This window comes from Channa argus, chromosome 23, assembly GCF_033026475.1.
Source record: "Channa argus isolate prfri chromosome 23, Channa argus male v1.0, whole genome shotgun sequence".
NCBI classification, from domain to species: domain Eukaryota; kingdom Metazoa; phylum Chordata; class Actinopteri; order Anabantiformes; family Channidae; genus Channa; species Channa argus.
The window spans coordinates 3,215,334-3,242,726 of record NC_090219.1 but is presented as its reverse complement, the minus strand read 5'-3'; the positions used below and the strand labels follow the sequence as shown (position 1 = coordinate 3,242,726).

General features: G+C 38.9%; 2 protein-coding genes across 3 annotated transcripts; one reads left to right on the top strand and one right to left on the bottom strand.

Annotated features, from left to right (window-relative positions):
- The first annotated feature begins 252 nt into the window (after positions 1-252).
- Positions 253-20,223, top strand: hs6st3a (heparan sulfate 6-O-sulfotransferase 3a). Its single transcript, XM_067493612.1, has 2 exons — positions 253-1,170; positions 18,742-20,223. The coding sequence occupies exons 1-2, from the start codon at positions 629-631 to the stop codon at positions 19,505-19,507; spliced, it is 1,308 nt and encodes a 435-aa protein (XP_067349713.1). The 5' UTR covers positions 253-628; the 3' UTR covers positions 19,508-20,223.
- A 1,609-nt stretch (positions 20,224-21,832) lies between these two features.
- Positions 21,833-27,206, bottom strand: LOC137108784 (2-oxoglutarate receptor 1-like). Of its 2 annotated transcripts, XR_010912241.1 has the most exons (3): positions 25,247-27,206; positions 22,757-24,258; positions 21,833-22,591 (listed from the first exon to the last, which is right to left on the bottom strand). XR_010912241.1 is itself a non-coding variant. In XM_067493818.1 (2 exons), the coding sequence occupies exon 2, from the start codon at positions 24,226-24,228 to the stop codon at positions 23,227-23,229; it is 1,002 nt and encodes a 333-aa protein (XP_067349919.1). In that variant the 5' UTR covers positions 24,229-24,258; positions 25,247-27,206; the 3' UTR covers positions 21,834-23,226. The 2 variants fall into 2 exon arrangements, 1 of the variants encoding a protein (XP_067349919.1); XM_067493818.1 differs by having other exon boundaries at positions 21,834-24,258.
- Between the last annotated feature and the right edge of the window lie 187 nt (positions 27,207-27,393).

Sequence of the window (27,393 nt, the reverse complement as noted above, 5' to 3'; positions counted from 1 at the left end):
TCAGGTGAGCATCTTGCATTGCAGCCACCGACATCAGTGTGTGAGACTGTGAACGGGTGAATGCAACATTGTAAAGGGCTTTGGATAAAAGTAATATATAAGTGGCCATTTACCATTTAGCACTGATGGTAATTGATGTCATAAAAATAAACTCTTCCATGCGTTTAATCTTGTCGACATAATCGGTTTTAATTTGAAGGCGCTGGCCGGAAGTTATGGTGCGAAATGCGCCGAGCTTGTCGCTACTGCTCCGGGCTCAGATAGCGATCAGCATTTGGCTTTGGCAGGACAGCCGAGCGCGAGCGCTCCGCACGCGGGCATGTGCAGTTTAGAGCTAAGAGGAAGTATTACTGGACGAGACTGTTTCCACTAGACTGACAAATTTAGGAAAAATGTCTGAGTCTTTTAGAAATGAAGTGACTGTTTAGTGGCAGCTTCAAGTTTGAAAAAGTGGAGCTGTTCTGGTGCAGGACAAAGCCAGTCAGAAGAGCCCCTCCGGGACATGGTCTTACCTGCGGCTGGGACTTCAGGAGCCGCCTGAAGTGAAAGTGCAGGATGAGACGAGGGGAAGAGGACTCGGACATCACGTTACCGTTTGTGCCAACGGCGTGACTGACTGTTTGCCACCATGGAGGAGAAGTTCAACAGACTCATCTTCATTCCCATTGCGGCGGTGCTCTTCTTAATGATCGGCTACCAGTACGTGTGCCCGGCAGACAGCAACACCTGCTACTTCGCCGCTGACGGTAAAGGGCTTTTCCAGCGCTATTCATCGAGCTTGGAGTTAGTTTACACGGAGCAAGAGGCGGACGAGGAGCTTCCCTCTAAAATCCCGTCTAAATTTAACTTCACGGAGCGGGACCTGGACAGGCACGTCGACTTCAACATCCGCGGAGATGATGTGATGGTTTTCCTCCATATTCAGAAGACTGGCGGGACCACGTTTGGGCGTCACCTGGTCAAAAATATCCAGCTGGAGCAGCCCTGCGACTGCATGCCCGGCCAGAGGAAATGCACCTGCCACCGGCCCGGTAAAGCCGAGTCGTGGCTCTTCTCCCGGTTCTCCACGGGCTGGAGTTGTGGCTTGCACGCGGACTGGACCGAGCTCACGAGCTGTGTTCCTGTAGTAATGAACAAGAAGAAGAGCACGAGCAAAAGTGAGAACAAAAGGTGAGGTGAGACCTTCACGACAGGTATAGAACCATTTACAACCGAATAGATGAATCAAACGTGGAATAGGGTAACTTTAGTCATTCCACATGACCATGAGGTCACGCTCAATTATTCACTCATTCATTTCCTATTTTACTAATTAATCCACTGGGTTCCAAACTGATTTAATTTTCATGAATTTTCCGATTTATTCCTGTAGTCACTTACTCACACTCTTACAAACTCATTTTATTCACTGATGCACCTATCTTCTAATTTCCTTACTTTGCTTACTTACCGATTCACTCATTCACTTCGCGAAAGAAACATGAACCTAAATGAATAAGTGACCACAATCACCCACCTTTTTTTTAGTAAATTCACAAATGAATACATAAATAAAGGTGTAAAATGACCATTTTGTCAGCACTGGGTGGGTGAGTAAATGGATCAAATACTAATTCGCGCACTCAGTCTCATTCACGCAATCACTAATTTTAATTCACTCAGTAGGTGGATGAACAAGATCATTTACTCATTTATTTTAAATTAGTCACTTAACTGTTTCCTCACTCACTTGATAAGTCACTACATGACAAGTAACATGAGTAAATTAAAGAGTGAATGAAAGAGTGTGCAAGTGAGTGACTTATTAAGTCGCTTATTTTAATTTAGTCCTTTGTCAATGAGCAGCAATTACGTTAATATGTGAACAAGTGAGCGACAATGTTATCATTCAGTGGGTAGACTTACTAGCCTTCTCACTCACAATTTTTTTCACTGATGCACCAGTTTACTAATTTTATTAGTAATTTCACATTTTAGTTCATAGACCCATTTACTTAGCATTAAGCATTCCATAAATCATTAACTTATGAATGCTCACTCATTCACTCATTGTGTCAGTTGCTCTGTTAGTCTGATCTGATCTGAGTGAGCAAGAAAGTAAATGAATAAATAAGTGATTGACTCAACAGATTAACAAGTGGATCAAGGAAAATGTTAATTAAAGTGAAGCAAATTACCAATCCAACAAGTACAAACACTCAGCGTTTAGACTTAATAAAGTCGTGAGTTGTGAGGAATTTATATAGCAAAACCTTTGCTGCCTAGTCATTATTTTACATCCTTATAAGTTGAATACTATTAGATTGGACTGCTGGTCAGACAAAGCAAGCTATTTGAGTACACAACCTTGAGCCATTTTCCCACCACCATTTTCAAGTGTTCCAGTATGTTTTTGAATAGTTGTTCATTAAGTTAGTTGATTATGATTACTGCCATGTAATGTAGTATATAGAGCTTTTGAAGATGCAGTGTTAACATGCACACCACATGGCACATCGACACCAGCCAAAGAAACAGCTAGCAGCAGAAGGTCAGTTTCAATTTCCTATAATTACAGAAGCAATAGAGCTAAGCTTAAGGGAGTAAATCACTTAAGAAGGCCAGGGTCCTCTGAGGTGTGCTGCCTGCGTGTTGAAGCCAATTTGCCTTGCAGTTGGTTCAGAGAGCAAATCTCCATATGTTACTGAGAGCGTTAAAGGGGGTCGACAAGGACCCAGGGTGCCTTCACGAATCCTTCCAATCCATTAAGTATCCTCTGTGGCAGCCATCAGACTTAATTTAATGCTTTAAAATAGTTTGGAAGAGCCACCTAAGAGCCATGTCAGCACTATGAGTAAGTCAACAACACTGCAGTCAACACTTGTCAACTCAATATATTAATCAGTCAAATGCTACTCATTAACATTGGCACTTTGCTGTGCATAAGGTTGATCACAGAAGTAAGTTTTGACCGAGTCTGGCGAGGCAGCAAATTTCCAGCTATTATATGTCAATTTCTTTTTTATTATTTAATATGACATAGGGAGTGTTGATTGTTGAATCAAGTTTCCACTCACAGAGTTAAGGAGTGCTGGATAAACTGTTGTAGGTGTTGGCTTACACAATGATTTTTTTTTTGTGGCTTATCACAGCACCAGACAATATGATATATGATAATACACTGAACAGTACTCACTGATAATGTGATACTCCATTGATCTCTGCAGTGAAATACTCTTTTAGCTAGGGCTGCTCCACAGGGAGGTCAGAGGTCATCTCAGCTTGCGAGTGGCTTTTAGGGAGTCAAAGTCGTGCTCAAGGACAAATGTGTATCTGCTTTGTTTAATGGCTGAACGATTGATTAATGTGCTGCAATGCATATCTTTTTTTTTCAATTTTTAGTCACAGATGAACCATAAATTCTTACAGCTTTTACAAGTTTTGTGTGCACAATCGTTACATATATCCAGATGAAGGATATATACTGTATATATTTTAGAAGAAAGTATCAAATTGGAGCCAAATGCACCATGAGTCATAACTCATTCTATGCCCATGAATTTATCGGAAGAGTTGTGAGTCATAACTCATTCAACAGCCACAAATCTGTCACAAGAAGTTCTCATTTGCAGGGGATAATAATGCCTGGTTAACAAACACACACACACAATCACACACAAACCGACACACACACATACACATGCACACACGCACGCACGCAGGCATCCACGCACACACACACACACACACACACACACACACTTAAGGAAGAATATCAGGGAACTATCGCATGCACCGATCTGCCTGGAAATAGACAAACATTTAAGTGAAGGCAACCTTTCATTGCACATTAAAACTGCTGAATAAAGACTTTGCTGAGCTTGTTCTGTACTCAATAGTGTGTTGCCATGAGGTTTTATAGTGTGGTTTTACCAGATCTGAAAGGGTCTTGTCCTGTCACTTTGGGCCATGTATCTCCTCCATGATGGACTGTGACACACAAAATTACAACAGTAGAGAGGGAATGGAACAGCGTGTATCAGTGTGTGTGCTACTAAGCCTTGTTACAGCTCAGCTTACTACAATATTTAATGCAATGCTGATCTATTCTTTAAGATCACTCTGCTTTGATGCATTTGTCTTTCACTCTTGATCCCTCTGTTCATAAGAGAGGTTAAGAGAGGTTAAAGAGTGTTATAGTTTTTCCCAACTTACACATACTGTATTGTTTTGCACTGAACTTAGTACCTTAGGTTAAAACATAATCATTGAGAGTATTTGTCTCAACCATCTGAAAGCAATTTTCCTAGCAAAAGACAATCCAAATTGTTGAAAGCATGTTGATATTGAAGAACGGCCCTCATCTTACACCAGTTACATAGCAAACGGAGTGCAGACAGGAATAAAAGAAGGGAATCTCATTATTTAGACCATACAGGGAGCATGTAACCTATTTTACCTATAGTATTTGATAAATATGAGGTATGAGTACTTATTCGTATTTACATTTTCAGTTTCAAACTACTAATTTACTAAATTTCGGAAGAAAATGTCAGCACTATACGGTATACTGTGGTATAGAGATTCATTTTTCAGATATTTTAACTTAAGATTAAAGCTACAGTGTGTAATTGTTCCTAATTATTATTTATGTAGAAATATCCTCCAATACGTATCTATGTATAGAGATGCTGTGGGAGGCTTCTGTGACCGAGACCTATTGAGCCATCTAACCCTAGTGCAGAAATATTCACCTCTACTGGTTTTTGGGTGAGGCTAACTCTTCTCACCAATAAAAGGATGCCACTCTTTTTCTGCCTGGTTGGTGAGTTTTGTAACTTCCTAATTATTGTACTGTAGCTTTAAATATTTTTTGGGGGGGATTGGAACCTTTTAGATATTTAGGTTTATTGCAACAGTGCAGATGTCCATAGCTAGGTTGAATGTAGTTTTTCCCCCAAAAAACTTTGAATTAGCAAAACAAATGCTAACAAATGTTTTCGTCTATACAATATTTTATGTGAAGATTTTACAGTCTAAATTTCTGGTTGGGAAATATTTATTTTAGCACCTAAACAAAAATGGGTTAAATTTATTCAGTACCATAGGTGAGTAAAAGTAGGGTCTTTGACCCAGTGACCCAATCGGTATGTATAAATAATACAAACACTGTGTGGCAAAAACTCACTGGTATTGGACAAATCTAACCCTGTACTCGTTGTATCTATTGTGTAGGTGCAACACTGAATGAATGTTTTTGACTGTGGGAGGACTGAGATAAACATTTGGTTGGACTAATTCCCCTTTTGGGTGCCATTAGAATGCTAAATAACGAGAAAACTTATCGAGATGATATAAAATTTAGTTTAATTTAATTTAATAAAGTAAATTTATGGAACAACTGTGGAGAACATGATGGAAATATGATATTTTTTGTTTGTTTCCTGTATTAATTTGAGAAAGGTTACAGTCATTGGTCCACACAGATCTATTGGTATAGTCTTGCTTGACCTCAAGAAGCTTGAGTTTGTGGATGGATTTGCAAATTGACAATACACACAGTAGAAGCAGGTATTGAAAGACATATTTTACATACATATTTTGTGATGCCACAATTTAAATATTTTCATATTTTTCAATGCCTTTTATCATATTTCCATATTTCCAAGAAGAGCTGCAAATGCAATAAATAAATTGCTCATTCCATGCCCCCTGAGCTATATCCTGTGATAACAACCAACGACTATCAACTACCTGGTTGTACTGTATATAAAGCAGTCAAACAGTAAAGTTCTGCTTAAACACATATGCATAACTATTACCTATCTAATATATTAGTCACATTTCTAGACAACCACTAACGTATTTATGTCACCACGTTACTTACTTCCTTTGCTGCTGCCTCATTTCCCTGTTGGCCCTTGATGAAATATATGTATTTGGGTCAGGGGGATGTTGTGTAATGAGGTGAAAATTACTTCAATGTACACTGAATGTACAGAATATTTTGAGAGCTTTTACCAATCTACATTTTTGTTATATGTGAAAACATCTGTCCCCGCTTATGATCACTGTAAAATGAACAGATCAGTTTTTTTCTCAATTCACCTTATTACTGTTCTTCATAAAAAGATTAATATTGTGCACATTTGGTGTATGTTGTCCTACTGGTGTGTTCTGAATACAGAAGCACCATCTGTCTGCTTTTGAGCACTTCATAGTCACCTTGAAATCACCTCTCTCCTACACACTCGACCAGTGTAAAAACTAAAAACACTTGCAAATATATGAAATACAGCATTATAATACAAAAAAACCTAGGTTTACTTACAATATAATAGATGGAAATAATTCATAATCTGAATGAATTTGGTAATACAGTATTCTTTCGTGTAATTGTGAGTTGTTTACTTATGAAAAGTTTCTTCAAAGTCGATACATGGACAAAAAGAAAAACCAAGAAAGTGAGAGAATGATCACTAATTAGCTCCTTGGTTACCAAAGGAGTTGGCATAGCAACCAGATCTCGTTTTGTTAAAGCTCCGCTATAGTGATGCTTTATAAGAATTGGTGCATTGCTTTGACACGTCTTGGTTAAGCTAGAGCCGTTGGATGTATTTAGCTCTTGTTCAGTGGACAGCAAATTGATGGTGATGGATGTTATCACAACATATTTATTAGAAGATCATATTGAATTTAGTAATTAAACTCCTGTTGATTTTTCTTTTCCTTTGCTCTTTATTTCCTCTTTATCAATTCACTCTGACATAAGTAGCATATGCTGCATTGACCCATCCACCCTTTTTTTGTCTGGCAATTTCCCTGCTAATGCACAAACTTCACTTGAATATGTGGCCATGTCAAGTAGTTTTGGATAGGCACACCGCTGGTCAAAAGTTCCTGTGGGGCTTTGCTCGCAGCATGGGGCTACAGCATTCACATCACAGCAGGTTACAAAATTGCTGAAAGGCCAGACGTCAAACCTGCTTCCATTGCCAGGCTGCCCCATTCGTCCTCAGCGGTAAGCCTCACACTGAGCAGTCAGAGAGTGTAACCTTATTACTGACCTCATTATTTCAGATTAGAGCAAAGAATGCAGGCCGGCCAAGACACAGATCAGCCTGAGTCTAATTAGCCCAGTTCTTTTTGGACATAGTTAAGGTGGTTGTAGCTGTTAATTTGGCAATGATGTCCTATTACTGATGATGATAATGGCACTATTAGCTTGAGAATTGGTAACAATATGCAGAAAGTTGACAAGTTGACAAGAAAAACTTTAACAACATAAAGAGGCTAACAATCTAAAATCAGTTGGATTGTGTACGTTTCTTACTTTAGGAGACAGTTTGCACTTGACTCAAGTTATGATTCGTCACTTCTTGTGGGTGGAAAAGTATATGTACAGTACCTGACACCAGAGTTTTATTTTTAGTAAAGGGTGAATGTACAGGTCTTTTGGGAGATCCTATACTGCAGCCTGATGTTGTGATGTAGGCTGATGAAGCATAAAAATCTCTTCAGCTAGCATTCTGTCTTTGTTAGTACTTTATATCCTTACACAACCCTGGCTTAATACCCCTAGTGGAAGCAGCCAAGACAGTGACATCAAATGTTTGCTAATGAGGTGTAGACGTTAGATGTGCTCATCATGCGGATATATATATATATATATATATATATATTTGTGTGTGTGTATGTGTCTCTTCACACCCATGACACAACTTGTTCTTACCAGCCCGTCAATGACGTCTGGTTGGATTTATCACCTTTTCGCATGACTTAGCAAATGATAAGTTTTGACTGTATCCACTGTGCCTTTATGTCAGTTCTGACCTTGATCACATTCCTTCCAGCAGAATGGTGATAATTTTAACAATTAGGCCCAACTTAGAGCAGAATGACCTTTGAACTCCCTTGTGGTTTATGAAATATTGATACTGATACCAAGGTGACACTAATCCTCTAAAATTAGGTTTATCTTTAAAATTAGTACTCGTATTATGTTACATTGGTTTGATACTCAAAATTCTAAAGATCACCAGAGTCAGACAGATAACAGACTAATGAACACAATACAGAAAACAAGTCACTGCAAAGTTTCATTGCTAAAATGTTTACTTGGCAGGTCAGTACTGAAGACCGAGATGAGATATTTGCTAACTAGACTTGTTACTAGCTGTCAGATATTAGGATGATGTTAATCGTCTTAACTAGCACTCAAGGAATAAAAGTAAATAACAGTTTGCTTAAATGTTAAAAAATGTCCCCCCCTTTACAGGCTTACTCTAATAGATTTTACTATCACTGAATTGTTTTAATTTTAAACTAACAGCCTGTCACATTTTATCCCATAATACACTGCACTGATAAGCTCAGCAGACACTATATGACCTTTATATGACCTATATAAACCATTTACGATGTGTTAACTCAAACTACAGGCTTTAATTGTCTTTGTTATGATCAGATCATTTGACTTCTCTGCTTCACATATCAGTCAGTTGTTCAGATGCAGGATCATAATTAAGAATGTTTATTTTATCCATAATCATAGTTCCTAGTCATAATTATAAGAAAAGAATAAAATATTATTTTATTATAATAATATTTTTTAAATATCTGATTATTGAGCAAACCAAATAAAAAGACAATTTTTTATTTATGTTTAGGTTTGGATGTTTGGAGATCATTTAATTGTTGCAGAGACAAACTAAGAACTTCTGCTAACTCAAACCCCTAAGCACACTCCGTTCATAACAGCAAGCAGTGTCTTGTATTCTGGTGAGAAATGTGAGATATTCAGAGGATCTTGGTAATCTCCACACTCCTTAGGGGGATTAGGGGCAGTCTAAGACAGGTTTTGTTATATGAGGGAGGAGGAAGGGGAGATTAATCCAGAAGTCTAGATTTACAAAGAAGCCTTTTTTACAAAACTGAGCCTCCATTTTGTTAAGAGAAAAAAACATGATGGGGGGAAGTCTCTGCTAGACTAATCGTTATATGCTATCCATCAAAAAGCCTCACAGGTTCTATTTTGTGCTGTCAGACTTTTTGTAGTATGGATGACAGATAAGTTATTTTACAGAGTTATAATTATAGAAAGGTTACAAGCTATAAAACACTCACAGGTTTCAAAGACTCTGTGTTAAAGTGCTGTAGGAGGACATACAGTACAGTGTTGGAAGCAGCTTTCACATAATACTAAAAAGTGGAATACTTTTCAGAAATTCCTCAGTAGTTTGTGTGGGTAGATGTGACCTTTGCAGAGCACAGTCTCCCATTTATCCTTTCCATATCTACATGGACCTAGAAGACTGACTGACACCTTCACAAAGCTGTAGAGATTAAGATGTCAAGCAAAGGTTAAGGCTAAGACGCTAAGCTGCACACGCCAGGTCATTGTGTATCTGAAGGTCTTTGACACTATACATGTCGTGGGTGTGTTTAAAAACCAAATGAACTCAAGGAACTTTAGAAAGCATGTACCTTTCCTACCCAAAATGAAGCCACATCTTGATAAATACAGATGGATGATTCTATCTCCAGAGGAAAATGTTCAATGCAAAGATGATACCTCATTTTGTACTGAACCCTGACACACACTGCATAATTTAATTTGTTAAAGTGTATGTTGGCTGCAGCTCCTCACATAAGTCTATCACCTAGTTTTCAGCTAAACCAAATCTCACACCCTTGCTTGTCTGGACACCTCGTCTTTCTGGAAGTGTTCTCAGTTCCCCCATCTCCACACCAGCATCCCAGGGGCTTTTCCTTTATCACCAAAAATAGCATCTCATATTTGCAGCCAGTGAAGATCACACTGCAGCAACGGTCTCTTTGCTCATCATTCCTCTCATACTCCCCTTCTCAATCTGTGCTTGATGTACACTGTGACTGATTCACTTGATTGTATGATTTATCAACTAATGTTACCTACTGATGGTCTGGACAACTGGGTAATGCTCTAGAGGGGAAAGTGCACCATTAATGGATAATTTTGAAGTAGAGCGGATTGTGTTGTGGTTTTTGTGTGTGTATATCTATGCTTGCTTGTAGGATAGTGAACTTGATGTGTGCAGATGGGGACTGGGATCATTTTGCCTGTAATTGGCATACAAAGATTAAATTAGTACAAGAGAGAATCGGATGAGTGGAAATGGATCCCGCTTGACCTCTTGCTCTGAAGATGGATGTGATCAGACTTACTCTGTGCATCTTGACTGAGTCATCTAGATTACATCCCTTTTAACATTCACACTTGCTGCTGCTCCATATTCACCTCTGATATTCCCATTTTATTTTTCTAAATCCAGTCTTATCTACTTATTTTCAAATTTGTGCCCCTTTGCAATTTTTTAGCTCTCCCTATTTGTAACTGCTGCTTACCAGTAGTTTTCCATTCACCCACAGTCAAGTTAAGCTGAAAACCAAATATTTTATATGCTTTGCCAAATGCAGTAGCTAAAGGCTGTGTATGTTCCTGTTGCTGAGATTCTAATGTGGCAATTTGCCTTTTTGCTGCCCATTTTAACAAGACATTTTGAGCTTTATTTGAGGTATAATGTGCCTCTATGTTGTGCATCTGACCACCCTTGTGCCCAACCATACCCTCCTGGACTTACTTGTAACTTGAACTTTGAACCTTGAACTTACTTTTCGGGCAAAAAAATGCAAAAAACACCGTGCAATAAAATTCATAAACAAACAACAGTAATTGATCTTGTTTGCAATTTAACATGAACTACTCTCACCACAGGGAGATTTTCTTTCTTTGCTCTACCTCATGTGTGCACTGGAAAAAAATTGATCATAACTTTAAGTGATAGTGTATCTGGGATTTAAGCAGGTGTGCAAATAAACAAAGTCCCTGCTTGTCCCAGCTTGCCACCGTAGAAAAGCACTAGTACGCATTCCTTGTAAGCCCAAAAAGGCAAAGCATTCAGATGGTTTAGTTAATTTTTATGCTCATAATGTGGAAAAAACAAGCATATTTTGCATCACAGAACATCTTTTATAGCAGTGAACTGAGTGCTCTGTTACAGTCCAATTTCTAGTTTTCTTTCCATGGTCTATACATAGAAGCAAGTTACATGCATGTGCATAGTAAAGATTCAATGTCATTGGTTAAAAATAAGGTGGGCAACCTCTTTTGCTGTACGTTCAGTGCGAGAACTGGCAAAATGATATGTTGTGGTTAACAATTCTGTTGAATTGTTAGGGTTCTGTAATAATTAATTCGGTTATTTTCCTGTTTTTGACTAATATAACGTCCATCACTTTTAGATGTAGCCATGCAAGATGTTTCAATGAAGCCAGTCTGCAAAATTATAACCTGAAACATAGTAAAAAGATAACAGATATTTTACTTAATTTCTTAATGTTGCTTAATTGTATTTGGTACCTAGTAAGATAATATGTGACATCACCTATTTCTAAAGGAGCCCCGCCCACTTCAAAAACAGTATGACAGAAACATCATCTTATTTAAAAGAACCAAAATAAGATGTGCTCTTCATGGAGCCTATTACTCATGGTAAGAAGCCGATTGGAAAAGTTTTGTTCATGCATCCATTCATTAGCTGTACCTGCTTATCTGGTAGTAGGGGAAACGTTTAATCAGTAAAATTGTGCTGTTTAATGAAGATTTTAGACAAAAACAAAGGGTATACTGAGAGTATTTTACATTAGAAACAAGTGATATTATCTCAAACGTACATAATTAAAAGATTAAATTTAAGATATTTCTACAGTGCTCCTGTTCCTCTAATAGATAAGTTTATTCTCTCTGTTCAATGTGATAAATGAAGTGTGATTCACACACCAAAACTTTTACTGAAGCAATCATTATCACAACCAAAGGGGGCATTTAAAAGTGATTTTAGGAAGATAAAATTGAACTTTTAAAAACAGCGTGTGACTAGAGATTGAGATGACTGAGGGTTTTTTTCATATCAGACAGTAATTCCCTCTCAGAGGCAGTGGTTAGGGGATCCCTTGTGGGCACAGAAACACCTTTAAAATGGATTTGCTCCAACTGTGCGAGTTATCAACACCCTGACTTCAGTGCGAAATCAATGGGCAGCCCTGTGCTTGTTTTCAAAGTCTCTTCTCCCAACTTGGCTGATAGAAATGGCTTGGAAAGCAATCCTTCATTGACCGCATTCATTGGACCAGTGTGAAGTTGAGTTGGAGTAATGAAATAATTTTCCAGAAATTTCTCCACCAAAGCAAAATGATGTAAAAAATGAAATTGAAATTATTTTTCTATGGCCTGTTTCTTCAGTGGCATAAATAGTTTCCATCAAGGCTTTTATCATGAGACTGATGCTGTCCTTGATGGCAGTGAGCGAATTAACAAGGCAGTTATTGATCTTTTGCTGTGAGTTTCCTCTGTAGCTTTTTAATGGTGATTTAGAGAGTGGGAGAGGGACCATCGGGGGAGAGATGGAGAGAGGCCAATCAATAGTGTTTGCAAGTTTGCTGTATGGGGAAAGGTGACAGGCAGCAAGAAGGGCATGAATGAGGTGTTGGGATTGATTTGTTGCAAAATGTGACAAGCTGATTTAACTTTACCATTATGGACAACCTGACATGATCACACTCATGCATGGTTGTGTGCTGACGATTCTGCTTTTAAATGACACTAGTGTCAACATTTTCTATGTTCACTCAAATCTGTTCGAGAGCATTCAACCAGGTGTGCAGCTGAAAATGTTCCCACTTTGTCCCATTCAGGCTGGAATTACTTGAAAGCTGCTGGGCAGAGAGCTTACACACAAGCAAGGAACAAACTATAGTGGGTGATATAATGAGTAAAAGAGATAGAGTTACTGGAGTTTCTTCAGTACAGGAAATCCTTATCACCAGTTTTAGATAAAAGTAACTTTGCTGTCATTGCTCCTTAGATCTGTAGGCTTTTTACATCAGCTTTGGTGCATTTTTAATGCAAATGGAACATTTTGTACTGCAGCATCAGATATATTGAGGAAATTTGTGATTTTCATCACCTGCCTAAGTCTACAAGAGTCTTAATGGACACTATCCTTGTTAATGACAGATTGGAAATCCCCTGGAGCCTCGATGAAGGGTGGATCATAAAGACACCATAGACACATTATTTAAACATACTTTTCCATGTCATTCACCCATTAAAACAAGAGCTCTTATTTTCACTAACGACTATTACCATTGTTTTTATAATGCAATTTACAAAAGTATCTGTGTACAGATACCAAAAACCAAAAATGTACCTTTGCTGTATATGTTCAACCTACACACATTTTCGAAAGGTAGCCCATACCTTCTAAAATCCAGAAGTGGATGAAAAGAACTGTGATTGCTGTTTATCATGGGTTAATGCTTTTGCATAAAGCCATGCTATGAAAGATACACTGCAATACAAGGGAAAGCAGAGACAATTCAATCATGCATCCATTTAAAGTTTGAGTGCCACCATGAAACAACAACCTGTGTCCTAAAAATGACATTTATATAGTACTAAATGGGTTTACCAATTATGGTATGATGACACGTAAATGGAGTCTGGTTAATGTCTGAGGCAAAGCAAGTGGCTGTGCCAGAAAGATGTGGTTCTGAGAAATCTATTTTCAGCACACATTTAAAACACATTTTCCAAAATGCCTGTGCTGCCTTATTTGAATGAACCTCCCACTTGATTGTTTCTCTCCTCCCACCCTAGTACATGTTCAGTCACTCAGATTGCTGAATGTGGAAAAATATCCAAGTGATTTATTTGCTGATCTAATGTCAACGTGCAATGTGGTGGCACACAGTTGTTAGACTACCACTCTGTTATTCTCTGTGGTCAGTTATTATGTTTTAATGCAGTAGAATCGATTATGTACTTTTTTGCTTAGATGTTTCTGTTTTGGTTGTCAGACATAAATTCATGAAATAGATTTGGTTTTAATGTGATGTATTAACCAGAATTAATTTGAGTCTTGTTAAAGATCTATAGAATATTTTATAATCTAGGGGTTTATGACAGGAGCTGCATTATATATTTAGGTATAATACATTCTAACTGTAGCATACACCATGTTTAATATTTCCCTGATGTCATCATTGACAAAAAAAATTTAAACCCTATTATTATGACTAGTAACTGGTGCCAGTGCTGGCAGATGGGAAGAGCATGTTGGTTTTCTGAAGTTGCGCAGAGGTATGTGCAGGGACACTGCATTTTCACTACAAGGGTGCTGCAACCTTTAGTAATTTCAGAGTATTGCCATAGTAGCCTACTTTATTTTTCTTAGGCGTTGGTGGAGACCAAAGTGGAGCTTAAACAAGAGTTATATTGATATTACGTTTATCACCTGGCAGGAAACATGACTTCAAAAAATGCTCAGGGTTGTGTCATGTCTAACTGGGAAACTAATATGTTTGCTGTATCAACATTAAAAGATGCTAACATAGTTTGTCAGTGTTGTTTCCAGTCACTAAAAGTCACTTACTGTAGGTTTATGAAGGTGTATTGTAAGTCATTCAATTTTCTATAAATAAAATACTTGCTAAAATGCTGAAAGAAGTTCCGGCATTTGGCATCAAAATGTAACCATAAAACATCTCCTACTGGCCATACTTTGTACTTTAGTGAAAGTTATAAATGTTCTCTATGAAAGTGAGACATAAAAACTGTCATTTGAAATAAGAAACATGAAAAAAAAAGTCAGCCATTTCATCCATCATGTAGCCTAATTAGTGTTAACCCTCACAATCTGACCCTGCCTCTGTCCCTAACACAAGTAAGGGGAGAGCTTTGACTTTTGCTGCTTTATGTCAATAGGTCACGATGAAAGCACGAACACAGAAAGGCGGGGTAGCATGAACATTTATTGATCTTGCTGCCTCACAGCTAGCTGTACAGACAGATGATAGGAACGGGAGGTGGAAAAGAGAGAGCTGTTTTCCAGGAAGTACAACAAAGCCCGCTGTTTGAGGCACTTGTCCGTGTCCATCCACCTAGTGCCGTCCGTCTAACCTGGCAAGATGGCAGGGTAATTCACTTAGCTTCCATTGTGGGTGGCCATTATCTCTGGGTGGTGTGCCTTTCTGAGGGTGTGTTCTGCCATGATATCATCATGGCAATCACTTAAGTATATAGTATAGTACAGCTGATTGATATCTGCCATCTGGTGATAATTGTTAAATTGTGGCCCTTTTAAAGCTGTTTGGCTGGGCTTAGTAAGGCAGGTTCTTTCTCAATTGTTCAAATTTCTCAGTTTAGCAGTGAAATTTAAACAATTACAGCTGTACAAATGCTTTTGTTACAAAACCCCCAATTTTCACATGTATGCAGGACTGTTTTTTATACATACTTAAGATTCAAAATGAGGAGATTTAACCAATAGTGATTAATGCATTTAAATGGAATGTATCATGTCAGTGTAAAAATAGTAAATAAAAAAAGATCAACGGCTTTTAGCTCCTCCCTTCAGGGTTGCCACAGTGGAATGGGTTCCACATGTTCATTTAACATGTGTTTTACGCTAGATGACCTTCCTGCTGTAGCCATCCCATTTTATCCGTGCTCGGCACCAGCGTGGCCCTTGGTGGCTGGGCGGGGCCACGCCTGGTGGGGCGGGATTCCAGCCTGCTGCCTTCTGCATCCCAAGCCAATGCTCTACCACTGAGCCACCAGGGCCCCTAAAAGTAGTAACTTAATATACCCTTTATTTTTTAGTATTTCCTGGAGTAAGTTTTTGTTAGGAATCAAAAACACACATGTGCAAAGGTTTGGTAAAACATGATCCAAATGTTGAAGCATAGTTTATGGAAAAATAATATGCCACAAGGCCATGAAAAAGTCAAATAAGGGATAATAAGGGATCTGTAAACATTTTATTCTATTTTGTAACATATTAAGGTATTAAGTATTTTAATAGATAAAAGGTGCAAGTGCATCTTGGCATAGCTTTTGTCCACACCCATAGTCCACACCCAAACCTGCTTTCATCTAGTTACAGTGGGACAGTGCGATCACACAGTCACGCACTTTCAGGTGTGTGATGTATTGTACACAAAGAAACCCACAAACCATAAGGGAACTGATTTTTTCAAAGCCGTGATCTGGTTTCTCCTTAGCCAAAGAGTTTCTCACAAGGAGAGATAATCAAATGGTAAACCACTGTTAAAACACTCACAGTAACTCACAGTAAAATATTGTCAACAAAAAAAGTTCAAGGTATGATATTAATGAAAGTATTTTTTTAATTTGTTATTTTTTAAATTGTACACAATGCACTTGTCCTATCAAATATAACATCTGCTATTTATCTGGTGCAAAGTCCAGAGCCTGGAGTTCAGCACATTGCTTAGTAGCACAATATTGTTTTCTGGATTTGAGCAGTGTTGGAGTCATTGTGGCAGATGCTGGGCTTAGCGTGTGTGTCACGTAGTGCTGCAGATGCTGCTTGTTGTTGAGTAAGCTTAGCGAGCTTTTCCTCATGTGACCACATTCATTATTCGTCGAACTGCCGCAGCCGGATACTCATAAACCCCATTTACACTTGGTTTAAGAATGCATTTAGGGTGATCGGATCCCAAGTGGACTGAGCTAAATACAGTTGTTAAGAATCACCAAGACGGCTTGTGATCCAATCACTGAAACCACTGCTTAGATGGTCTGGAACACATCTGCCCACAGTTTTTGTAATGTAAATGCTAATGCATCTTAATGCATTCCCGTTGCAGGAAAATATGTCATCACTGTAAGACATACAGAATTGTTAATTTTATTGAGAGCATGCCAGACCACGCAACTCCCCCGCAGGTCTGATGGCCCATGAAAGCCCCCTCAACCATCCACAGTCCAACAACAGGCTACTACCCAACCAGGTGCCAGCTCTGACATGTTGACGGACTGACTTATGTTGTATGTTATCAGAGCGAGACAGCAGTAACAAAGTCTGTACACAAGTGGCCTGGAGATAACTTGTCCTCCATAGATATTATTTGATATGGGTCAGTGAACTGTTTGTTGAAATAGTGCAGCCATGTACCGAGGTAGGCATCTGTTGAAATTGCAGCGCTTTTAACAAAACGGCAGCTGTCATTCCTTACAATGGAGCCTAAATGACACCAGTTTCACACTCATTTTTGGTTTTAAATAAAAGTAGAGCTTCTTCTAGCTGCTCGGGGGGCTTGTTTGGTCTGTTTGCCTAAACGAGGGTCCATGATTGCTACTGCATGTCATGTAATATTCAAAATTTGAAACAATGTTTCATCTCTAGTAAGTAGGGGGCCTGGTGACTCAGTAGTAGAGCATAGGGTTGGGATGCAGAACCTAGTAAAAGATCACGTGTTGTGTATTAAAAACTATCCATATGTAACAGGACTTTGAGACAAGCTTCCAGAACATGTAAAATGTCCTTGAATTATTTAGCTGTTGACTGAAAGCTTCCAGAAGGTAAACTGCAGTCCTGTTGAATGAAAGAAGTGAAATGTTTGGCTTTTTATTTAGGCTTTATATTCGTTTTGACACTGTAAGGTCATGGTGCTCTTTGCGCACAAGATGAACGTTTTCAATTTCCCTTTTATCTATCTTGTTTACCTTTTGAAAAACTTTTTGAAAATGCTGAAATTCCCTTGGTGCTGACTCCTTCAGTCATGCCGGTCATCGCTGAACTCAATAGATAAGAGTAGAAAGATGTGTATGTTAGTTGAAAGGTTTCCGTGTGGCTGGGTTAGAGACATTTTTGAAGCAGTGTTCGTGGCAGATCAGAGTGATCCAGAAACACGAAAGGTACAGGAGACGAATAAAAAAGTCATTACCAGAGGTAGGCTGGAGCAAATTGGTGTGACAAAAACAAAAATAATCTTCAGGATATTAAATGCCATACATGCATGGTTTGCATTGCATTCTCTATCATTATTCTCTAACACCCTTAGATGCACTCCATGATGTTTTTCATTTAAACTCTAATCATACTTTCAGTGCACTCTATATACTTTGAGCGTTGTGGTATTTCTTCCGGCTCAGATTTCTTTTTTTTAACTGCAGGATATGAGATAGCTGATGTGTAGTTTCATTCTCTTTCACTGTGCTGGAAATGTGGCTCATGGTGTTTTCCCAGACAGTTTGTTCAACCTTTATATCATTCACTGTGAAGAAACCATAAGAAAATGTATGCAGTTGAAATCCAGTTGATAGATGTTTTTAAAGAAAATATTGAGGCTGTCTGACTGAAAAGCAATTTATATTAACCATACAATTGCAACAGTAATGAATATAATCTGCAACCATCTACAGTCTTGTCTGCTCTGCTAAACTATGGGACAAAAGGAAATGTAACAAATGTATGTGTCAACATGAGAATAGTTTTTAAGTGTGCTGATTTGAAGCAGAAACATTTGACATTTTGTAAAATGCACATTTTTTGCTAATGGTCATATAGGAAGATAGTAGATGCCACTCTTGAGTCTATAAGCAGCAACATTTAGCTTTGCCTGGCATTAAAAACCAAAGAATAAACAAAATAAAAATAATCTGGTGATTTTACAACCAGTCTTTTACAGTCTTTCTGTACTAACAACATATAACACCTGTTACATTAGCAGTTTACAATGTTCATTATCCTTATGCTAAGATAAACTGAGATGAATAATCACTTGGGCACTTTTAAACTGTTTGTTACTATAGGGAGTGTTTTCTAAAATAACAGAGTGAAGACAGAGATGATCTTTGAGATAATTTACTCAACAGATTCCTTATCTCATGCATGTCTTTGTCTGTCTTTGCAGGAATTTCTATTATATCACCATGCTACGTGACCCTGTGTCACGCTACCTCAGTGAGTGGAAGCACGTGCAGCGTGGGGCCACTTGGAAAACAGCACTCCACATGTGTGATGGACGCCCACCCACTCAGGACGAACTGCCCGCTTGCTACAGCGGTGAAGACTGGACCGGCGTGCCCCTGGTAGACTTCATGAACTGCCCTTCTAACCTCGCCAACAACCGCCAGGTGCGCATGCTGGCGGACCTCAGCCTGGTGGGCTGCTACAACATGTCCTCCATGAGCGAGCTGGAGCGAGGCCACCAGCTGCTCGCCAGCGCCAAGACAAACCTGCGCAACATGGCTTTCTTTGGCCTGACAGAGTTCCAACGTAAGACGCAGTACCTGTTTGAGCGGACGTTCGGCCTGCGCTTCATCCGAGCCTTCACGCAGATCAACAGCACGCGTGCAGCCAGTGTAGGAATCACAGAGAAAGTGCGGTGGCGTATTGAGGGGCTGAACGCCCTTGACATGGAGCTCTATGAGTACGCCAAGGAGCTCTTCCTGCGGCGCTACCAGTACAACCGCCAGAAGCAGCACCAGGAGGAGCGGCTGAGGAGGAGGCAGGAGAGACAACAGAGGCAGCGGATGCACAGGACCTATCTAGCTGAGCTGTGGAGACTAGGAGGAGGAGGAGGGGAGGAAGAGGAAAAAGAGGAGGAAGAGGAGGTGAAGGTGGTAGAAGAGGTAGCCACCACAGAGGACTACAGCAGCCAGGTTGTGCGATGGTGAGAACACAGGAACTACAGACACCCATGCACTGACTGATTGCTGTTTGATTCATTGTGCTTTACTCTCCTCCCTTCGTTTACCTCCATCTCACCTCTACTGTGAATCTGCCAAATCCTCCTGCCCCCATAGAGCTTCATTGGACTTCCGAATGGTGTCTTAATATTTATGATGGATGTATCTGGCAACATTTTGTATTTATGTTTTTTTTTTTTCCTAAGGTTAATTTTGGCACTGCAGTTGTGAAATGTATTTATTTCTTTATTAGCAAGTGCTTTGAATGTTCTCAAAGCAGTGAAACTGTTTCTTAAATTTCTTTAAGAATTAGTGGAACTGAAAAAAAGAAGTGCTTCACGAAGAAGGCCAATTTTAGTATGTTTTCAAAACGATGAATGACTTGAAGGATCCTCTGTGTCATGTTTGTGATCTAGCGCTGTTTTGATCAGTGAAATCTTGTAGTTACTCTGTGGTGTTTGGCTTCATAAGAATATCAAAGCACAAAATTGGCAATAGTCTGCAGTGTGTTTTTCTTTATGACTGATTAAGCTGCAATATACAGAAACAATCAAGGCAATTTCTCGCAGGAAATGTGTTCAATAAAAATATGCAGCATCCAGTGATGTAAATTTGTCCCTGATGGACTCTCTCTGGTACGCATGTGTACGTGCACGTGTTCTTGCCTTGCTCCTTTTTTTCACAGCATGTTCTCACCATAAAAATCTGAAATCTTTTATGCGGTGTGCCAACTTCTTCCATATCCACACACATGCAGACACACTGACGCACATTGATGAGGCTTTTTCTCAAGGAGAGGAAAGCAGCGGGCCTGAAAGACAGGCTGTCAGAGCCAGTTTCAGCGCTCTTACATCACGGAGACAGAACATTGGTATTTCCACCATTAGTGCATTGATCACAGGCCCTTTGCTTCCAAATTGATCATTTAAAGTTCAATTGACCATGACTCTGGCACAGCAGAAAATAGAAGAAACCCAGCGACTTGCTGAATGCTTTTTCCTCCATAATCTGACAAACAGTACTGACATGCAGTACTCGGCTCGACTGGCGTTTCCATTTCCAGTCCAGTAGGGAAAACAATCTGTATTAACACATTTCCACAGACACCCTATGAGATGTTACATGCTGGAATGATTACTTAATATTAATATCCTTTTTCTGGAAATTCATGGTTATAATAAGCGTTTCATAGGCACGCCACACCACACCACGCCAGCGTTTTGTTCATGAGAAGGAAAATGAAGATGAGGATATCAGTCAGGAAGCAGAAGAGAAAACTGCTATGTCCAAAGACTAAAATAGCCTTTCCTACCCAGCTGCAGTCTCTTTTCCAGACACACATTTGAATTATATAAGCCTATGATAATGACACTAGATTTTTATTTCCATGTGCAGGAACCCAGAAAAATGATAGCCCTTAAATGTCTCTTTAATTACCTCTGTGTTGTTTGACCCATTTGTTTTAATATGTGATCTTAAGTATAAATTTAAAAAAATGACACGTAGTATCCAGGAGAAGCAACTAGCAGCCCGCCATAGTCAAATAATGTAAAAGCTTCTTTTATCTATAATGGATGTGTCATTTGTTGACGGGCAGGATTTGCTTTGGGAGGTTTGCTTTCGATGAAGACACTTCATTGATTTTTGTACATTTTAGAATTAATGCTCTATTGGAAGAACACTGATTCTGACTAGAGAGCAGTACGGATGCTTTCAACATGAGACGTGCTGACTGCCTGGTTAGCTCATGGGGAAGGTGAATACATCTACAAAGAAAACTCAGCAAACTGCTTAGATACAAGCTTTCACAGATCAGTAGCTGCAGAAGGTGTTACTGGGCTGTTAAATCATTGTATCACATGTTTGAGACAAATGTAGCAATCCATGATGAATGATATAGTCTCTTTTTGCCATCAGTTAAAACTTTCTATCCATGTCCAAAGTATTGGGAATTTAGGAAGTGCAAAACACGTATAAACGTGTTAAATGATTGATAAATTATAATTATTCATTCGAAAACAAAGCAAGAACAAAAGCCTAATGAGAAAGAAGTTAAAGTCAAAGTCACTAAGCTTCTATAATAGTAGAGATTATAATAAGAGATTTATCTTAGGCCAATAATAAACCCATGAGTTGGGCTAAAGGAAAAGTCTGAAACATACTATTTACTGCTCTTAACTGTGAAACAACTTCAGAATCACTGTAGAAATATTGGGAGCACGTCATAAAACATTTTTATAAAAAAGTCAAACTCCCTTCCTGGTTTTAGAACTGCAGAGACAAACTTTCTGCAGCTGCACACAAAAGAATGTGTTACAGAAGAGGCGTGGACAATATTCTTACTTAACATGCAAATTTTACCTTGAGACTTTTATACAGTATTTCTGTTTCAGGCATTGGAACAGCTTACTCAGAGGAAATGAAAGATCCCCTTTGTCTCGGTTGTTTCTCCAACTGATATGCAAGTGCATTTCAAAACCTGGATGGGATTTTGATCTCGTACTTCTAAAATGTAACTCTTGAGAAATGTCATCTCGATCCTTACAACATCCTCACACTTTTATTTAAAAAAAAAAAAAAAAAGTCTTGAGATACCACAAGGCTTCAAAACCATACTGATTTGACTCTTATGTAGTATCAGATTTTATGTTAGTCAAGGGTCACATGGTTTAACTTAAGGCAAAAGTTTCACACTAACATTCTCAGTACCCTGTGTTTGTTAAAGATGTCACAAATTTCAAAAGTGAGGTAATACTTCAGTTGAGATTTTTGTTTATTACGCCTAGTCTGTCTTAAACAGCTCAACTATAAACCAGGATGTTTTCTTACAAACATTAGACATGAACATTAACAGCTGCTAGTGAATCTAACAAAGCAAGCTGGGATCTAACATGCATTTTCTTCACATTTTGGCAAAGGAGTTCAACAGGGCAGAGCATGAAACATAAAGACCCAAATACACTCCTCGTTCAGGTGGTTGTGTTCTGCTTGATTGGAAGTCAATCTACTGTCAGACTGGACCAATCAGAGAAGAGCTGGTTAACACTCGGTCACCCATATAGGGGCCAAAGCCTATGTGGAGAGGACACACATAGAAACATACATTAAATGTATCAGACTAAAACATGGTAAAGCCAAATTGTTCAATTCAGACATCTCTAATTAAATATTGTGTCTAAGGCTTCTTCCTTTTGTCCTATTTTGCCTCTACAAAAAGTTACATTCATTAATTTACACCTGGCTGTGGCATTGGAGAGCAGTTCTCTGATGTTTGCAGCCTTGGTGGTATAATCCCAGTTGCACCTTATCTCATGTTTAAGTGTCCTTGGACAGGACATTGAACCTTCATTTGATTCCAGTGGGCTGACCAGCAGTTGTGAAGTGCTTCATCCATTAAAAGCACTCAAGTGCATCTCCAAGTGTACTTTTCTTTGTTTGTATCATAAAACAGTCCTATAAACCTTCAGTATGAGTACCAAGATAATTCTTTCTTCATGTATCTCCTAAGGTAGGGTTCAGGAACAAAAGTGCAGAGACAGTTGTGAGCAGCACTGTGAAACTAAAACTATAGGACAGTTTATTGTCTCTGGGGAGCACACAGTGAAGAAACCACAGCTGTCACACAGCTTTACTGACATGTCTGAGCAAACAAGCCCACAGTTTGTCCACTGTGTGAGTCTGAGAGAGATCAGGTGTTGCACAGTCACTCATACAGCTGGCGTGTCACTGCCTGTGTTACTGATGATGGCCAGCTGGAGCTGTGACCTGGTCTTAGTCAGGCAACATTTCCAGTAAAAAATGCTAAGGAAGGCTTCCCTGAACATATCGCCTGAAAGAGTGTACAGAGCAAGGTTAAAGAAGGTGTTGAGTCCAGCCAGAGGCCTGGAGATAATGTATACTGCATTAACAACATGGTCCATCATGCATGATAGCTCTTGCATGTTTCTAGTTTGGATTCTCAACACGCGCATGATGTGAAATGGCAGATAACACACTACAAACACCACCAAGATCAGCACAGTCATGCGCCGTGCTCGCATCCGACAGAGGCTGGTCGTTTTGGGCCCTTTCGCTAACTTTTTCACTACACCAATATAACACATGAACACCACTAGCAAAGGGAGAATGAATCCAAGCACAGTGAGCAGCCAGTTATACCACAGTATATCATCAACACGTGGGGTGCTAGCAAAGTCCAAACAGTAGGTCTTGTTGTTCTGCTCCTCCATGGTTATCAAGGTCAACATGGGCGTGATTTCTGCAGCAGCTATAATCCAGACAGCTGAGCATGCGACGATACCCCAGCGTTTCTGCTGCACCTGTGCCGTCCTCAAAGGATTCATCACCACAATATAGCGGAAAACTGCAAGACACGTCAGGAAGAGGATGCTCCCATACAGGTTAAAATGAAAGCCGAAGCGCACAAAGCGGCACATGAAGTCACCAAGCATCCACGAATCCCCATTGCTATAGTAATAAACCAGAAAGGGCAGACTGAGGACGTAGAAGAGGTCAGTCAGCGCCAGGTTGACCATGATGATGCTGCTGCTCTTCCAGGGTCGCAGTTTGGTCAGATAAACACTGATGGATGTTGCATTTCCTACGAGGCCTACGATAAAGATGATGGAATAGGTGACAGGCAGGTAATACTCTTTCATCAGTGTGTCCACATCGGTGCAGTTCTGATCTTCATTGTGGATGCTGGCCATGGCTGAGCCAAAATATTAAAGCTGCAGGACCTAAAATAATAACAACAATGTAAAAGGTGCTAAACACTCCATAGAGCTGAGGTAAACAGAAGTTGGATGACAATAATGTTTGGTACTTTTGATGACACCTTTTTATCATACATGTATTTATGTGATCCATTGTTGATGTATAAATATTGATCAGTGCAGCTTTAAAATGTCTAAATGTGCTGAATAAAAGGCTGAATGCTTTTTTCTTTTATAATGGATGTCTTGAGGTAGACGAATAAACTGAAGATCTGTGAAGTTTTCCAATATTCAGTTCAAGTGAATACATTAACAGTATACACTGATCAGCACAAACACTGTCAGCATGGGCACTCACACCTCCATAAGCATCAAGCATTGATTCACTGTGTGTTCTGACACCTGTCGATCACAGCCAGCCGTCCATTTTTCACATGCTGACCGCTGGCTGCCACACAAAACCACCAGCTGATCTTAATGTTGTGGCTGATCAGTGTATGTTGTTGTGGGGTGAGGCAAAAAATAGACTGTGAGCAAATCATCATTCCCTTTTCCCTCAGCTGTCACATCATTGTCAGCGGCAATTACTGCTCGAAGAAAGAAGGAAAAAGCAGCGAGCGAAACCCAAAGGTGAGTAGACTAGGACAGGCACAAACAATCAAGCAAACTCAGTGTGAAAGAAGCAAACAAAATCATCTTTTTTCGTCGTCAAGTGTGATTGTCGAAAGCCTCTCAGGAGATGACAGTGCCTATGGCATCCTGGCTTGATGGCAGTTTCCTGTAATGCTGTCAGTACAACCTGCTCTCATTATAGATGTGAGGAAATGTCGTTCACACATCTCGTGTACACCCGTATTTCATAAGACAGGAACTTGTACTCATTAAAATGGTTATATTTGTGGAATAACACAAACTTTATCTAAAAGCTCATTTTATCCAGCCTACTGTGGAAATGCACACAGACAAAATGGCTCATAAATGTATAGTTTAAAGAAGAGATTTTTCCACCCACCTTTAGTTGTAGTGTCCTCATCAGTGTTCACTCCAAGCTGTCAGTGTCAGTTTTCACATCTATTCCTGCTTATTATATCTTTTCCAGTCCTTCACACCCACAGGGGATAACCCTCGCATTGTTTAGTTTGCTTCCGCATGTAAACTGACAAAACTAAAGACTTATGTACGTATGTACACGGATCAGGTTTCATGATTAGCAAATAAAACCAGAGGTCGAGCCCAGCAATACATTTATTACTTTCCATTGGTGTGCCCTGTTCCTCAGGAAAATTGACTCAGGGTTTACAACCGAGATCTTTGTTTTTTATACAAACAGCCATGGGTCTGTGACACAGACCTTGGTTTCCGATTAAACTAATAAGGAAGTTTGAAAGAATGTGGGAAGTCTGCATACCTGTGACGTAATTGCACACTGTTAAACAATACAAGTATTTCATTTTGGACTAGACACATCAATGGCCAAACTTTAAATTGTTAAACTTGTCAGTTTCAAGTGTCTGATACTGTGAGCTATGCAAATACTCTAACTACATAGAAACTTGAAGATTCATATAAGTTTTACCTGAATTGTGCACATGTAAATGTCACTGTGTGCAAATTCAAAGCTGTCAAGCTTAATTTTAGTCCTCACCAGATTTTGAGAAATATATCCAACTCTTCTTCTGCTAAATACTGCAATATGTTCAGCTAGTTGCTAAATTTGTCTGTGACTGTACAGCAAAGTACAGAAACACTTTACAGAAAATAGCTGCCTGCAGTGTCTGAGAACGATCCTGAAATGAGAGTGATCTGCAACAATAAAGGTTTGGGGTGACAAAAGTTGAAGACAAATCATGTTTTAAAACATATAAAAAAAACCGAACAAACAAATAAATAAATAAGTTTAAAAAAAAAAGAAAATCACAAAATCAGAGTAGAGCTGAACAGCTGGTTATAATTCTTTTAGGGTTAATCAATACGGGTGACACTGATCACATTTCACATAATCTGATCCATTGCTAATATAAAAATATTTATTAGAGCAGCTTTAATTTTTTGACGCACACCATTCTGATATTTTTACAGGGAAATTGGGAAACATAGGCCTACTGCTATTTTGGATTTGAAATCTTTACCTGATATTTGCTGGCAGTGCATTTGCTCCTTTATAGTGAATCACATTTATAATATTCCATATTGGTTTGCTAAGTATGGTTAGGGTTTGTTTTGTTTGTTTGTTTTTTACCTCTAGCTAGCATAACTTTTGTTGTTCACAAGCAGTTTACTCATCACAACTTCTTCCAGCCCTTCCATTTGAACTATAATTTCATTAGATACATTTGTCCATTTTAATTCTTTTAACACATATTTTACACATACAGTTAATTTCCCCTCATAATATAAAGAACATTTTTTATTGTTGAAAAACCTGAAATAACTTATAATAATAATCTGGGATTAACATGAGTACTACTGTTCCACTAGGATCTGCACAACCCTTAGTCTTTATTAAACTACAATAAATGAGATTGCTACAAAACTTACTAAGCAAGCCAAAATGAAAGAAGTTGGCTCGAAAGGTGATCCTCCCTCAAAAACCGCCTCACTCTGCTGTCAGATTATGTTGTGAATCAGATTTCAAACAGCACCTCTCCACAGTAAGGTACGATTTAGAGCATATCTCAAAAAAATAAATAGAAATTTGCAATTACAATTTAAACTGCTGTTCGTTTTATATACGATATGATGTTTCGGCTTAAACCCCAATAACATTTTAAGTCACAAAAGGCAGTCGAAACTTTATCTATTTCACTCTAATAATTAATTCAAGTGTAATTTCCTTCTCAATGGCAGTGCACAGATGCAAATTGCAAAACATTGAAAATTGATCGCAATAAAATGTCATTTCCTGTGCCATTATCCAATTATTGTGCCACGTGTGAAAATACCTTTGATTTTCAGTGTGTTGCATATTGCACTGACTGGTGTAGTAACACTCTACAGAGTGACACATGACACGTTCAAAAAGAGTGTGTTTAAAGAAGGCACCTGCTATTACCAAGTTCAATTTCCTTGTTTAAGTAAAAAGAACAAAGGAATTAGTAATACATGTGTTTTTTCACTGCCCCTCAACGTGTGGGCACAGTGTTGCTAATAGTAATTTTC

Coding starts and splice junctions, on each gene's coding strand:
- hs6st3a (XM_067493612.1), top strand. CDS start 629: ATGGAGGAGAAGTTCAACAGACTCATCTTCATTCCCATTGCGGCGGTG. Junction 1,171..18,741: donor AGCAAAAGTGAGAACAAAAG/GTGAGGTGAGAC, acceptor CTGTCTTTGCAG/GAATTTCTATTATATCACCA.
- LOC137108784 (XM_067493818.1), bottom strand. CDS start 24,228: ATGGCCAGCATCCACAATGAAGATCAGAACTGCACCGATGTGGACACA.